The sequence below is a fragment of the Callospermophilus lateralis genome, chromosome 12 (genome assembly GCF_048772815.1).
Source record: "Callospermophilus lateralis isolate mCalLat2 chromosome 12, mCalLat2.hap1, whole genome shotgun sequence".
In the NCBI taxonomy this organism is placed as follows: Eukaryota; Metazoa; Chordata; class Mammalia; order Rodentia; family Sciuridae; genus Callospermophilus; species Callospermophilus lateralis.
This window is the reverse complement of record NC_135316.1, coordinates 100,820,316-100,835,277: the sequence shown is the minus strand read 5'-3', so window position 1 is coordinate 100,835,277 and position 14,962 is coordinate 100,820,316. Positions and strand designations below refer to the sequence as shown.

Here is a 14,962-nt window from a genome sequence, read left to right as displayed (position 1 = left end):
ATGATTTATTAAACTAATCTGCGGCGATCACCACCGATGTTCTCGACTCAATCTTGTCCTGGCTCATTTTCTAAGTAATTGTTTCTCATTAGTTCTGATAATGTTTTAATAGTGTTACCCATAATTTAGCCCCCAAGAATTAATAACAAGGGGGTGATATGGTGGAGCAGTGATGAGCTACACAAAATATAAACAGGTATGGTTTTTAATTAATCTGATTAGCTGCGAGGTCCTCTTCCTGTGCTCAGCTCCCAGCTCAGGAGCTGGGCAGACCTCACTGCCCACATCAGGAGTGCCTGAAAGGAGGTGTCGCTACCCACCCACAGCTGCCTGCCCCTCCCCAGTGACACCTTTGCTCATCCTTGGCACCAGAGAAGCAGGGGGGGGGGTGAGGAGGAAGAGTGACAATATCTTCCGTATCTCCTTATCTTTCAGTTTGTCAGGGAAAAGAGGCAGGAAGGGGCTTGGGTTGTGACTCAACTCTCTTCTGAGGCCCTCATTAGAGTCTTAGCTCAGAGAGTGGAACCTTGGTTCCAGTATTTGGCTCTGGCCAGTCCCAGTGTCATGATTCTACTGTAAGGGGGACCACTGGGTTGAGTAGGATCACCCTCGGGAGACTTAAACAACAAGGGGGTTTGTTTGAACAAAATTTGGGACAAGGGTCTGGTGAGCAGGCCACCACTGGTGAGGACCTAGGAACCTATGGGCCTGTTGCTGATGGGGTAGGAGTTCCAGCCAGGCCCTGCTCTTAGTCCCAAGCCAAAACCAGGCTGCAGGGCTGCTGTTTCTGAGTTCCTGTTGCCTTCTGCCAGGCAGGTGGGACTCCCTTGGAGGAGGCCAGAGCTTCCCACAAGGCCTAACCTGAGGAGGCCCACCTGTGTGGGTGTGGAGGCTGCCTGCATGGCGGCGTGGAGACCAGAATGTGTGCCCTTGTGTCCCCTCACAGCCAAGGGCTTACCTGGACCAGTGCTTCTTCTGACGCCCTGTGTGTGTGTGTGTGTGTGTGAGAGAGAGAGAGAGAGAGAGAGAGAGAGAGAGAGACTGACTTTTGAGCAGTCTTCCCACCGGTGTTGTGAGCAGACACTGGGTGTGGACACCCATGCTCCGTTTCCACTGTGGCACTGTGGTCCATGATTCCCGGCTGTAGCTGCCGGGCCTGGGGTGCTCCTGGGGAGCTGCTGCCCTTGGCCCACTGCTGCGGTCCTGATGTGCAGCTCAGCGGGCAGCCCATCACCTCCGAAGCTGGCCACATGCCATCTTCTCCCTTCCTGCCCACTGAGGGAGGAAGGTGATGGGTCCTGACGAAGGGCCTGGGTGGCTGCTTGGGGCAGGGGAGATGTACGCCCAAAGCAGGTGGCCCCGCCTGATGTCCCATGTCAACCTAAGATCTGGCTCCTCGGGACCCCTGTTTGGGGATACTGATGTCCCAAGAATATGTTTCCCCAGAGCCATGTCGCCTGGGTTTGGTCCTCCCAAGAGCCAGCTGGAATAGGGTCCTGCCCCTCCTGCCCTGCGCTGGGCGCTGGGGTCCCATGGCAGTGGTGGGGTTTCCCACTGGGCTTGGGTGTAATGGCGCCTCTGCTTGTAACTAAACTTCACCTCTACTCACCTCTTGGGCTCCCTGTAGGAATGGGAAGAGGTGGGGAAAGCAGACCCATGGTTGGGGCACATGCTAGGGGCCACGGAGAGAATAAGCCACAAGGGCATAGGAGGAGGTGAAAAATGAAACTGAAAAACAACTGTTTTCTATTTACAAATTTAAATAAACAGAACAGCCTTCCCCGCGGAGTTCGTCTAAGAGCAGCAGCGTCGCTGCTGTGTAGGTCATGAAAAGGTTGGTGTAGAGTTTAAAACTTCCCATTCTGTTAATTTCTTAAAGAACAGTCGTCCAGAGTCTCGACACAAAAGCTCATGATTTAATGAGGAACAGAAACAAAATCTCTGATTGTTGGTGTTTCAAACTTCATTGGCGTCCTCTGGGCACGCACACGTTGATCCTCCGCAGCTTCAATACCCTTTAGCCTTCAATATAAGAGTACGTGCTGAATAGGGAACAATGGCTGGTTGTTATGTTTATTTACCCTTACTACAAGCTGGGTTAACCTCTTCAAAACAGCTTTACTAAGCCCGTTAACCACACCACCCATATGACCTGAAGCAGCATCTCTAATGTGATGCAAATCTTGCAGGGGGCCATAGGCACCAGCCCCGTGGCTTTGTGTCTTCCGAGAGGCTACAAGTTTATGGCTGAGGGAGTCCTGTCCCGGCCATACATTTACAGAGGGGAAATGGCCTCAATGGCGAACAGTTAAACGGGAGAATAAAGGGGAGAATGGATGGTCTTGTGTTTCTGCACATTTATTTTTTAATTGCCGGCAACGGTTGACCCAAAGCATCCAACGCCCAGGACGGGAGCTGTACTGGCGAGCAGTTCCAGGGTGTGGAGGTTGCATTTGGGGGATGGAGGTTAAAGAAATCAGTTTGAAAGTATTTTTAGAAGGTATCTGACAAGCCAATATAACACTTAATAATGTTTTATCAGATTACCAGTGAAATAGACAGGAACTCTTAATTTTGTTCTTATTCTTTAAAAACCTGGCCCTTCTTAAAATTATTTGTGATGCCGGCTATAGAGATGAAACCTTTCCCAACATGAGACGAGGGCAGGGCATATGTGCATTTGGGAATGGTCTGTTTCATGAAAGACCTAATTTCCTCTCATTGCCCATCCTTCCCGTGATTTTCTCTCCCTGTGAAATCATAAACCCATATTCGTCATACATTGATAAACAACAATACAATCATAAATTTGGACTCCAAAGGAAGAAAGTCCATTTTTAGAGGCATAGCTGGCCAGTAAGACAACAACGGGAAAAATCGTGATTAACGTGAACGGCAGACCAAGGAAGGTCCAAACCTGGCATGCTTAACGAGGTGCCCTGAGTGGTACGGTGTGTCTTTAAGAAACCCACTGTATATGTTCAGCCCACCTGATGAGAGCTGCATTGAACAGATCATTTTTCCTTGATGGATGTGGCAAGCGTGACAATGTTCTGGGCCTGCTTCAGTAATGGCATGTCGATCATACTCCCTTGGAAAGTAAAGGCTCCCTGGAAAACAGAGAATACAAACTTCCTAAAAGAATGCTCGAAAATTATAGGCTTTCTTTCTGCGCACACTTGTACAAGAACATTTTCGATTCCACCTGAATTACGCTGACTTTCCTGCCCAACTTTTGAGAAAGCCAAAGTAAATTGCAGGGGAAAGATTTCTTTCTTTCCTCCTGAAAAGGGGGGGGGGGGAACCTTTAGCATTTTAATGGAGAGGAAAAACATACCAGACACAAAGCATGGGAAACTGCTCATTTAACTCTTGAAATCAAGCAGGAAACAACGGTGGAAGGAAAATTTAAATACTTCTTTATATAGCCTGTGAAATATTGCATAGGACTTTAAAAGCTCTATTGATTAGTGTTTTTAAAAAAATGATATGATTGAGGGGTGTCGCTAAACTGTATGGTGATGACGAAATGCAAGGTAGCAATGTCCTGAGTACCAACAGATGAGTCTGTTGGGACACACTTGCAGAAGAGTAGGATGACAGGGACGTGAGTCTGTGACAAAGAAATCTCAGGCCTGCTGAATGCTGAGACTGGAAGGCATCTCTGAAATTCCCTGGTATGTGCTCATTTTGCAGGTTTTTTTATTGTTCAAGCCTTCTACAAATCCTTGCTCGGTGTTTCATGTGACCTAGGCCCTGTTCTGTGTTGGGAAGGTAGAGCCCAGAGTCATCGAGGGATCGTTCAAGGTTATGTGACTAGGAAAGTCAGAGCTGTGCCCAGTGCTTGGGTCTCAAGTGTTCCAAACCTTCTCAGAAAAAGAAAAATCAAACAGACAGAGGTGGCGTGTCCAGAACCCACAGTCAATATCTGGTTGTTTATGTATTTTTAATCATTTCTTTTTGCTGCTTGCAATTATAGCCCTTCATGAACTCTTCTTCCTCCTACCCACTGGCAAGGGTGCTGGTGTGCGTGGAGCAGGGGTCTTCCGGGACTGGACGTGGGCTGCAGCAATCCTATCTTTGTTGTTGGTGGTTCATTTGGAGATAGTGCAGCTCAATTTTGGAGTTTGCAAGTACAAGTGCCACTTCTCATCAGCCAATGCTGTCCTTAACCAGGGCTTCTTGCATGGTGTGCTGGAGTCCCACCATGAGGTCACTGAGGGTTCCACATGAATGGGATGGAGGTTAAAAAAGAGAGAAAGAAGGAAAGGAATGTGCAGGGAATCCTTAGCAATGATTTCAGAATTTATCATTCAATCCAGAGATTTAAGAACCTACTAGGATTGGAATTTCTGCCTTCTCATCCCCAGAACAGTGAACCACAGTCCTATAAATACCTGTGTGGCCTAAAATTCTGGAAGTCACTTTGTGACCCTCTTGCTTTTCCTATTTATACCCCCAGGTTGGCCTTTGCATCATTCTGTTCTGCCTGGAGCTAATTCGGGTCATCTCTCTGACCATGATGAATTTATGCATTTGGTCTGAGGAGTTCTGTAGGTTACATTCCATGGAAACCAGGGCATGAGTGACATGCTGTTTTACAAGGCAATCCTCTACTTTTCTTATTGGAGTAAATGAGGAAGACCAAAGGCCTCTTCGTTATCCGCCCACCAAGTGGATTATGGCCCTATAAAGCGACACATCTGTCCTTCGAAGGCTTAAATAATAGGCTGGAGAGAGAAAATTAGCATAGATGCACATGAAATCCAAAACGATGTGCAGAGAATCAAAATGATGCCTTTGGGTTTATGCCATGTTGCCCGGAACTGCTTTGCGGTCCACATGCACATCAAAGATGAAAAATGCTTCCTGTAGCTTTTCAAGACAGGGAGATCATTTCTTTCTTCTATGGTGGCAGATTCTGCTTGATTTGCTTTACTAAGATGGAAAACAAAATTGAGCATTTTTGTTCTATATTTCCTTCATCTGTGCAAATTGGGGATTTTAATGTTAAGAATTAGATTGCCTACTATGAATGTTTTTGTGCGTTCCCATATCAACCTATAATCTGTTTTTTAATCTATGGATCTACATGGGAAATGTAAATTGTCTGTTGGTCAGAATTTGGAAAAATTAGTTTTTCAAAAAGCTACTTGGATTTTTTCAGAGGAGTTGAAATATTCCTTTTTTTGGGGGGGCAGGGGGGTACCAGGATTGAACTCAGGGACACTCAACCACTGAGCCCCAGCCCCAGCTCTATTTTGTATTTTATTTAGCGACAGGAACTCACTTAGTTGCTTAGTGCCTTGCTTTTGCTGAGGCTGACTTTGAACTTGCCATCCTCCTGCCTCAGCCTCCCCAGCCACTGGGATTACAGGCATGTACCACCGTGCTCGGCTGAAATATTCCTTAATAAAGAATTTAGAGAAGTCTCAATTTCACAGCCTGTTAAAATGCAGATTCCAGGGCCCACTCCCACATGGTTTGATGCTAAAAGTCTGGAGTTGGCCGGGAATCCTGATGTTGTCATGCCCATTCACACTTGAGAACCTGTGTTTTCACTGGTTTGCTAGCACCTTGTCCACTGCTGGTGACAGGACAGGCACAGAAATAACAGTAACTTCCTCAGACCCTGGCGTCCTCCATGGGAGAGTCCTCCTGAGCTGGAAGTGTTGGGGATGGTGAGATGACCTCAGGGATCCCAGCTGTGGGCTCTTCGCATCTCTTGCATTTCTGGTATTTAGTACTAGACTTTCGTTCCCCCTCTAGAGTAGGAGTCATTTGCTAAGAGCCACAAATTGATCTAATTCTTTTTAAATTTTGTTGCCGTGGGGGTGGAACGCAGTGCCTCAGGCGCTAGACACCTCTGCCTCCACTGATCTCCCCCACCCCGACCCCCGACTCAGTTTGTTTTTAGACACCTTCTTTGGGCATTTGGGGTACTCTCTCTGGCACATTCCAATGATGATGTTGCTGCTGTGACTTGCCCAGAGAGGGATCTCTGTGGCATTCATGGCCCTTGAGCGCAGTTGCTAGATGCTCTCCTTCTAGGGACACCCTCTTCCTAGGTAGTGTTCGGTCCTTTGCTCAATGACAGTTCCCAGTGAATTCCTAATGCCTTCAGTCACTTTGCTCATCTCTGGATCTCCCTTGGGATCCTGGTTGACAGTCACTGGCTGCAGTCGCTCAGCCCGGTCTGACCTGCTGGAGGTGGCCCTTCTTTGCCAGTAGTCAGCTGCTACTGGATCCTCACGAAGGCAGGGATGGTAGTCCTTAGGGATGCTTGGCATCACGGCATGCTCCCTTCTTTCCTGTGTCGGAACCTTTCACACTTGTGGAGTCCTTGGACAAGCCCTCATGTGGCCTTGTTTCCATTGCTATTGGATTGTGATTTGGGGGGTGCACTGGGCATCAACATCAAACCCAGGGGTGCTCTACCACTGAGCTATATCCTTGGCCACTTATTATTATTATTTTTTTTTTTAAAAGAGAGAGAGAAGGGAGAGAGAGAGAGAGATTTTTTTTTAATATTTATTTTTTTAGTTTTCGGCAGACACAACATCTTTGTATGTGGTGCTGAGGATCGAACCCGGGTCGCACGCACACCAGGCAAGCGCGCTACCACTTGAGCCACATCCCCAGCCCCTCGGCCACTTATTTTTGAGACAAGTTCTCACTAGATTGCTGAGGCTGGTCTTGGACTTGTGATCCTCCTGCCTCAGCCTCCTGAGTCACTGGGACTACAGGTGTGCACCACCACACCAGGCATGATTTTCATTTTAAGGATAGGTTTGGGTGCCAGGTCTATGAAGCTCAGTGGGAAGGCTGCTGGCTCCTGGGCTGGCCAACAGAGGTCTCATTGGTAGAAAGCTGAGATGTTTCCTTATGGCGTGTGTGTGTGTGTGTGTGTGTGTGTGTGTGTGTGTGTGTATGTTGCACTTCCCTAATTGGAATCAGGTAGTTATCTTTCTAAAGCAGATCAGATGGGATCATCCATTTGCTTAAGCCCTGTCTCAGCTCATTTTGGATTTATGGAATCATGAGCAGGGACCCCCAGTCCAGCCCTACCCTTTTCTCATCCTTGCATCCTGCCAGTCTTTTAGGGCCCTGACCCCTCCCCACAAGACACACACCCCTGATGCCACCTCTGGGAAGGTGTCCAGGCTCCCTTGATAGAGGCCACCTCTCCTTCCTTTCCTTGCAGCCTCTGGTGTGGCCCGTCCTACCCTCCTGTAATGGCTCACTCTGCTGGGAGGCCCTCAAGGACAGGGCCAGGGCTCATGTGCCTCTGATGGCCCAAACACAGCACCTAGGACACGCCAGGTGCATAGGAGATGCCCCGTAAAGCTGGACTGACTCTGTGGCTTAGGAGCCACAGAGAAGAGGAAGGAAGAGGGAGCCAGGGGAGCAACTTGAACCTGATGGAACATGGAGGCTCGGTTCCATGGGGGGTGATTTGGGTCATTTCTCTTTAGTTTCGGACCTTAGGAAGGGACTGTGGTTGTCTGGTCAAAGCTTTGCTGCAGCATGACTCTTCAGGGTCCCCATGGCACCCCGACACATGCAGTAAAGTTCTAACCCAGTGGTCCCAGGGACCTGGGGATCTGCCACCCACCTGGTCGAGTTCTGCAGGACCTGGGACCTATTCTGTGATCCTCAGCCCATGTGCCACCCCCACGTATTTGGAGCCTACTGTGTGCCTGGCATGGCTGGGCACTGGGCTGCTAGAGCAGGGAACAGGGCAGATGGGGTCCTGACCTTATGGGGCCTCCAGCCTGATGGGGAAAAGACAGTGAGCAAACATTTCTAGAACTGACTGTGTACTGCAAATGCTCCAGGAGGAAGGCACAGGGAGCTAAGGGTGTGGGGCTGACCTGGTCAAATGGCCCTTCCTTTGGAAAGCCATGTTTAAGCTGAGATGTGAAGGGTGAGTAGCAGCCTCTCAGGGGAAAGGGGGCAGCAGTGGGAAGGAAGAGATCCGGCCACATGGCGGTTACGAGTGGAGCTTGGCTCTTTTGTGGGGCCCACGCCAGGGGACTGAAGGGAGAGTGACTGAGAATGTGGATCCACCCCTGGTCCCCATGAGCCTTCTATGTCCTTTCTTATTACTCTCCCCTTTATCTGCAAGTGTCTTTCTGTGCCCTTGATCTTTCCTGAGTCTAGTGACATTCACTGGACAGTTGGCTAGCACTTGTTGAGCCTCCAATAGGGCACAGTGACTGACCTCAAAAACTGTGATGTCAGGTTGGGGTTGTACTTAGTTTCAGTGAGAATGTCACATTTGTGGTGCTTAAGGGCTTAGGAGCCACAGAGAGAAGGAGCTACCCAAATGGGGGCAGTTTGGCCAGGGAAGGGCTTGGAGGAAGACATACTTCTAAACCTCTTAAGGTTTGGGCGGCTAGGGATGGGCAGGGGAGCAGCTCAGGGGTAGGGCACCTCCGTAGCACACGAGGCCCTGGGTTCAGTCCCTGGCACTGCCAAAAAAGAAAAAGTCAGGGGCACCCAGTGAAGGTCTAGAGAGGGGCCTGGAATCCCAGCACTGCCCAGAGAGAAGTGGTGTGGAGTTGACTCTCCTCTTCAGGGGCCCTGTGCCTATGGTCACCAATGACTCCCTGAACAAGACAAATGAAAAAAGCACAGGATAGAGGCTGGCCTTTTCTGTGGCTGAAGAGGTCGTCCAGGGCTAAGGAAAGGGGGCCTAAGTAGCCTGAATTAAAGTGATACGGAAGAGACAGCATTGTACAATTTTGGTTCTGCTGCTCGTTAGCTGGAAGTCTCCCCCATGACAAGCACAGAGAGATTTGGTCTCTTGTCGGAGCACAGGGGGCCACCCAAGGCTGGCACTTGCCTGGACGTTCTTCCTCTGTCGGCAGGTGAGCTGGGAAAGCTAAGAGCAGTCCCGGCCCCCAGCCTTGCTTCCAGGGAGGACGGTTACTGGTGGGCTGCCTGGCTAGCACCGGCTTTGGGGCAACAGAGGAGACAGACAGTGGGGAAAAGATGGAGTTCTCCCTGGAGGAGGAAACATGGAGATTCCTTAGCATCTGGAGCCTTAGCAACTACAGCCCTCGGGAACCCCTGCAATATTAGTTTCCAGTCTGAAACCCGGAAGAGGGCAGTGTTCTTAGGAAGACCCATTACCAAAAAAGAAGGGTCTTCCTTGCCAGTGAACTGGACCCAGGGCCTCTCCCATGCTAAGCATGTACTCTACCTCCTAACCCCAAGGGGTTTCATTTGATAGACTTCATACTAATACATAATATTTTCTTTTTTTTTTTTTAATTGTAGATGGACACAATACCTTTATTTTAATTTTTTACTTTTATGTGGTGCTGAGGATGGAGCCCAGTGCTTCACAGGGGCTAGGCAAATGCTCTGCCACTAAGTCACAACCCCAGTCCATACATAATATTTTCAAAGACACTTTCTTCCTTATAGTGGGGAAGGCATGATTATTTCAATTTTGTAGATGCAAAAACTTGGGTCCAATATCAGTTAACCTTTTTAAGGAACTTACTAAAAAAAGCTGTACCTCAGATCTCAGTGTCTGCCCATGTTATGGGTGAAAACAGTAGTGCCTCAAATGAATGCAAAAAAAAAAAAAAATTAAAGGTTTACTATGTATCTATTTTATATACTATATATTTTCAATTTTTATTTTTATGTAAATTGTAAAAAAATACCTGGCATATCTATACTATTATTCAAGAGCTATTACTAGGATGAGGCTAAAAAATATGTATAAGTAATGTCCAGGTAAGAAAATGAGAAAATGCAATTTTAACAATAAATTTGGAGAGAACTAAAATATAACAACTTTCACTTATAGTTTCCAGTTAAAACCTCTTTCTATAATTATTATGGTATCAGAAATACCAAAATTCAACAATACAATACGTGAGTGATATTTGAAGTCTTGAAACCATTTGTTAAAAGGATTAAAAGAGGGAGCATTTGACATTTGCTTCCAAATATCAGTAACCCTTTGTTTTATGGGTACAAATCTTAAAAACTGTCATCCAAAATGGTAAAAGAATATTATGGAAGACTTGGGAAACAGAACATGTTTTTCTTCTTTTTTTAACACTTCAAATTGCAGTGATAATTTGATAGATATTTTAATAATATTTTGAATTAAAATTCAGCAGCCATTTACTCCTATTGCCAGATAATTTACAGATGCTAATGTATCTCTACGTGAAATTTCTAAAAGTTCAGCTGAAGTCATTCAGCACGGACGACAATTCATATTGTGCTAATCTGTCTTTAGCACTATCGCTGGAATTCAGACAGACGACGTCCCCTGGCCTTTGATGGGAAGCCCTTTAAATGACTGTAAGAATGTAACAGGTGGAATATCTGAAGGGGTGGCTTTGCCCCTGCCTGGGGACTGCTCAGAACTGTCTGGCTGGAGCACTATCCTGAGCACCCTGGGAAGGCCCTCAGCCTGCCTCAGACGCAGGGCTCAGAGCAGGTGTGGGGAGTGGGGATTCTGCACCCCGGGCAGCAGGATTTATTTTCCAAGTTAAAGCCTGGAGAAGCCCCCTGGACCCTTCCGTTCCTTCCCAGACTTTCCCCTGTAGCTCTCCGGCTTTCAAAACCCAGAGCACAATCATTAATGGGAACAGAGGTCTTCCTGTGGCCCTGTGCAGCTCCACCTGCCAGGTCAGCACTGTCCTGAGAGGACGCTGCCCTGGGACTCCCTGCTAAACTAAAATAGGACCCACCCGGGGGTGTGCAGCTGGAAAGAAAGGCTCAGAAAGTTACACAGATGGAAGGGACTTGCTTTTCTGGGTTCTTCCTTTGAGGTCACTTGATGTAGAAGGTTAGGAATATGGGCTTTGGGCTCAGCCACACCTCAACTTGAATCAGTATGTCTAGTTCTGCTGTGTGCCCCAGCCTCAGTTTCTGCATCTGTGAAATGGGAATGATACTTTCTTGTGGGGTTGTCGTGAGGATTTAAGACAACAATGCATGTGATGGCTTGTCACATAACAGTCTCTCAGCAGATGGGACCTGTTACTGCAACACCATCACCACTGCTGCCACCACAGCTGGGACAGGTCGCCATGACCACTGTTGCCACAACCATTCCCAGTACTCAGGCCCCTACTCTGACTGCTATCACCACTACTAGGACCACTGTTGCTCCTGGCATTGCTACTGTCACTGCTAGCCAGAGGCCACTGCATTCCATCTGTCTCAACCAGTGAGAAGCAGGATGCGTGCATCACAGCAGGGTGTGATGACCTCAGAGTCGCTTTAGAGCTTCAAGACTTTGAAGACCCCAGTGTTGCTGGAAACAGGATGAGGAGGTGCAGGTGCATGCCTCAAGCCCCCTGAACCCCCCCCCCCCAGCAGTGACAAAGCACACCCTTAGCTGTCCTTTAAGAACTAGACTCAGGAGCGCTATCTTTTTGTCAGAGCATCAGCTACTAAACAAACAGATTTAAAGGAATTTAGAAACTCAGATGTCCAGATAGGGAAGTTCCTCATCAAATGTAGATAATCTGACACCAGCAGCCTGTTTTACACCAGAGGAGGCCCCCAAACAGCACAGAGCTATTCAGCAGAGGACAGTTAGGAAAAGGAAGAGGTGTCACAGAGGACTGGCCAGACGTGCTTGTTAAAAAAAGGGAGGAAATTCCACAGAATGTGGAAATGGGGTGGATGTAAGATGAACAGGCAGCACAGACATTTTGCTTTATAGAAAGGAAGCATGGAATTATTTAGCTCTAGTCTTGTAGAGAAAGTAGAAAAATTCACAAAGTCAGAGGAGAAAGAAGTAGAAGGTCTGGAAAATGGATTTGATAGGTGCAAAGCAGGACGACTGAGGCAATTGAACCGGAGGAGAGCTGGGGTGAATGCCTGGATCATTTATCTTAATATGTGACCAGTACCCAGTCATCCACAGATGGAGGGTCTCAGAGCCATCCTTATTTTACAAACTTATAGAGGAGACTAAGGGTGCCTTCTGTTTCAAAAACACACAGCCTTTGAAATATAGGTAACAAGATTGACCTTAGAAAATATTCAGGCAGAACGATCAGACAGAAATAGTTATCTTTATGTTAAATGTCTTTTGATAAAGACAGCTGGAAAAACCAAGCCAAGTGTGTCACATGTAAAGTGAAAACAACTAGATTTATAAGAGTCTTGAAATCTAAGCAGTTTTCAAATGTGCCAGGAAATTAGACTTTGTGCTTAATTTTCTCAGGCTTTTCCACTGGTTCTATTGAGGTATGATTTGTATATCATAAAAGTCACCCCTTGTAAATATATAATTCATTGATTTTTTTCTCTTTCTTTCTTTCTTTTTTTGTAGTAATTACACAGAGTTCTGCAACTATCACCTCCACCTCAGATTGTGCGTGTGCGCGCGCGCGCACATATGTGTGCGCGCGCATACACGATGCTGGGGACTAGACCCAGGGTCTCATGCATGCCAGGCAAGCTCTGCCACTGAATTACATCCCCAGCCCTCAGATTTTTTTTTCTAATCTTTTATTTTTTTCTTTCAGATTTCTTTTTGAAATTAAGAATCTTGTTTAATTTTTCTTATTTTTAAATAGTAAGATAAATGTGCAGTAGTCTAAATATTCAAATATTTTTTATTTGATTAAAAATATTTTATGTCGAATTTAAGCTGCTGTTTCCTATGAGAAAGACAATGAGCACCATTCTACAGGAGTGTGCAGCACAGACCAATAATGCTGAACTTCTAAGCTTTTCTTTGGAAAGTTGCTATAAATAAGAGGACATGAGCTAGAAGATACTTTACAAGATTTACTAAAATACTAATGCATTTTAAAAATATTTTCTTATTCGTTGTTAATGGACCTTTATTTTATTTATTTATACGTGGTGCTGAGAATCAAAACCAGTGCCTCACACATGCTAGGCAAGCCCTCTACCACTGAGCCACAACCCCAGCCCCAAATACTGAGGCATTTTTATAAGTACAACAGATGGACAATAACTGACGAACTAATTGATAAAAAATATTCTTCCATTTCTCTAGAAGGCAGCAAAAGGACAGCATCATATATACTGTTTAAAATGCCTGCAATCACTTTTTATCACTGTCAGAAATTTGAGAAGCATTTAGCTCACTAGCATTTACTAAATGTGTTTGTGCCCCTACTTCTGTCCTAGATGCTGCAGGAAGGTATGTGATAAAACAGAAATTTATTCTCTTGGGTAGTGTGGGAAATTGCCCCACTTTTTTCCCATTGAGGGCCACTACCTTCAAGTGGAAGAAGATAGAAAATTCTAGAAATGCTTAATTTACATTTTTAATAAAATAAAATTCCATTTACTTTTTTTTAAAAGAGAGAGAGAGAGAGAGAAGAGAGAGAGAGAGAGAGAGAGAGAATTTTAATATTCATTTTTTAGTTTTCGGTGGACACAACATCTTTATTTTATTTTTATGTGGTGCTGAGGATTGAACCCAGCGCCCCATGCATGCCAGGCCAGTGCGTTACCGCTTGAGCCACATCCCCAGCCCATTTACTTGTTTTTAATATAGAAATAAGGACACAATTCTTTAATAAATATAACAAAAAGTTAAAAGGATGCTCTAAACTTCTATTATAATCAGTTAAAGAAGAGAGGGCAAGAGATGATGGTGGGTGTAGAGATGGTGTGGTGGGAAAGAAAGAGGCCTAAAGAAAAATAGGAAACAAAGAGTTCCGGGAAAGAGAAGAGGGAGGAACAAGGAAGACATACTCGAAACAGGGCTCCAAGCTGGGCAAGGTGATGCCAGCTGTAATCCTAGTGACCTGGGAGGCTGAGGCAGAAGGCCAACAGTCTCAGCAACTTAGTGAGGCCCTAAGCAACTGTCTCAAAATAAAAAAATAAAAGGGCTAGGATGTGGCTCAGTGGTAGAGCACTCCTGTTCAATTCCTAGTACAGGGAAAAAAACAAAACCCCAAAACCAACCAACCAACCAGAAAACCAAATCTACATGGAGAGCCTAAAAGGCAGGAGCACAGTGAGGAGGGAAACAGAGCAAGGTGGTGGTGGAGGAGGAGGACGCCCTCTGCCCTTAAGTGCATGTGACCTACAGACACTGAAAGCCAGGGCACCTGTGCAGCGCCCTAGAGCTGAGGGTGGGATTCTGGGTGTGTCCCCAAGTGAGATGGAACTGAGCTCTGTGGCCTCATCTGCCGAAGGTTCTCCAGCCTCGCTCTGGCTCTACCTTGGGAGGTAGAACCAGTGACAACGGATAGCAGGGACAGGGTGAACGGGACTAGGGCCTGGGCTGGCTGGGTGGACAGAGGGAGGCAGGCTGAGAAGGAGCAGCAGCAAGGGAGCCCAGGGTACATGGGCACTCTGCTCCTTCCCTCACCAGCTTCTGCTCATGCTCCAACACACACACACACACACACACACACACACACACCCCTGAACTACCCAGATTCACAGCTTGACTGTGACGGAAAACCTCTAAGCCTCCACCTATTTGAGTCATTAGCACAGGTATTCACTGTAACCCAACTGAAGCCACATGATGCTAATTATGTTCATATCCTTATTTACAAATTGAATAGTTGAATTATCACCCTGAATTCTTGTCATGGCCCTATCGCCTAGTCCTGAGTGATGCTGGGCAACTTCTGAACCCTTCTTGTGTTCCAGTCATAAGTTGAAAGGACCTGACTAGAAGATTTCTGAGACTTTATACAGCTAAAAGAATGACTTTGTTTTGTTTATTTGTTTATTTGTTTTGGTACCAGGATGGTACCCAGCAGTGCTTGAGCCCAGAGTCACATCCCATAGCCCTTTCGGTTGTTGAGACAGGGTCTCACTGAGTTGCTTAGGGCCTCACTAACTTGCGGAGGCTGGCTTTGAACCTGCGATCTTCCTGCTTCAGCCTCCCCAAACTGCTGTGGTTACTATAGGCATGCGCTGCTGTGCCCAACTAGAATGATGTTTTTTTTTAAAAAATCCAAAATTGAGGAGA

At 46.5% G+C, this 14,962-nt stretch overlaps 1 protein-coding gene across 3 annotated transcripts in view; it reads right to left on the bottom strand.

Annotated features, from left to right (window-relative positions):
• Positions 1–1,896: 1,896 nt before the first annotated feature.
• Clybl (citramalyl-CoA lyase) overlaps positions 1,897–14,962 on the bottom strand; it is a 233,283-nt gene continuing 220,217 nt past the window's right edge. Inside the window, exons 8-9 of one of the 3 annotated variants that reach the window (XM_076872168.1) lie at positions 2,991–3,110; positions 1,897–2,042 (exon numbers count right to left, since the gene is read on the bottom strand). In XM_076872168.1, coding sequence (XP_076728283.1) covers positions 3,015–3,110 — 96 coding nt within the window. In that variant the 3' untranslated portion in view covers positions 1,897–2,042; positions 2,991–3,014. Of the gene's footprint in view, positions 2,043–2,990; positions 3,111–8,868; positions 9,010–14,962 lie in introns of those variants that run through there. The other 2 variants (XM_076872167.1, XM_076872169.1) reach the window with 2 other exon arrangements.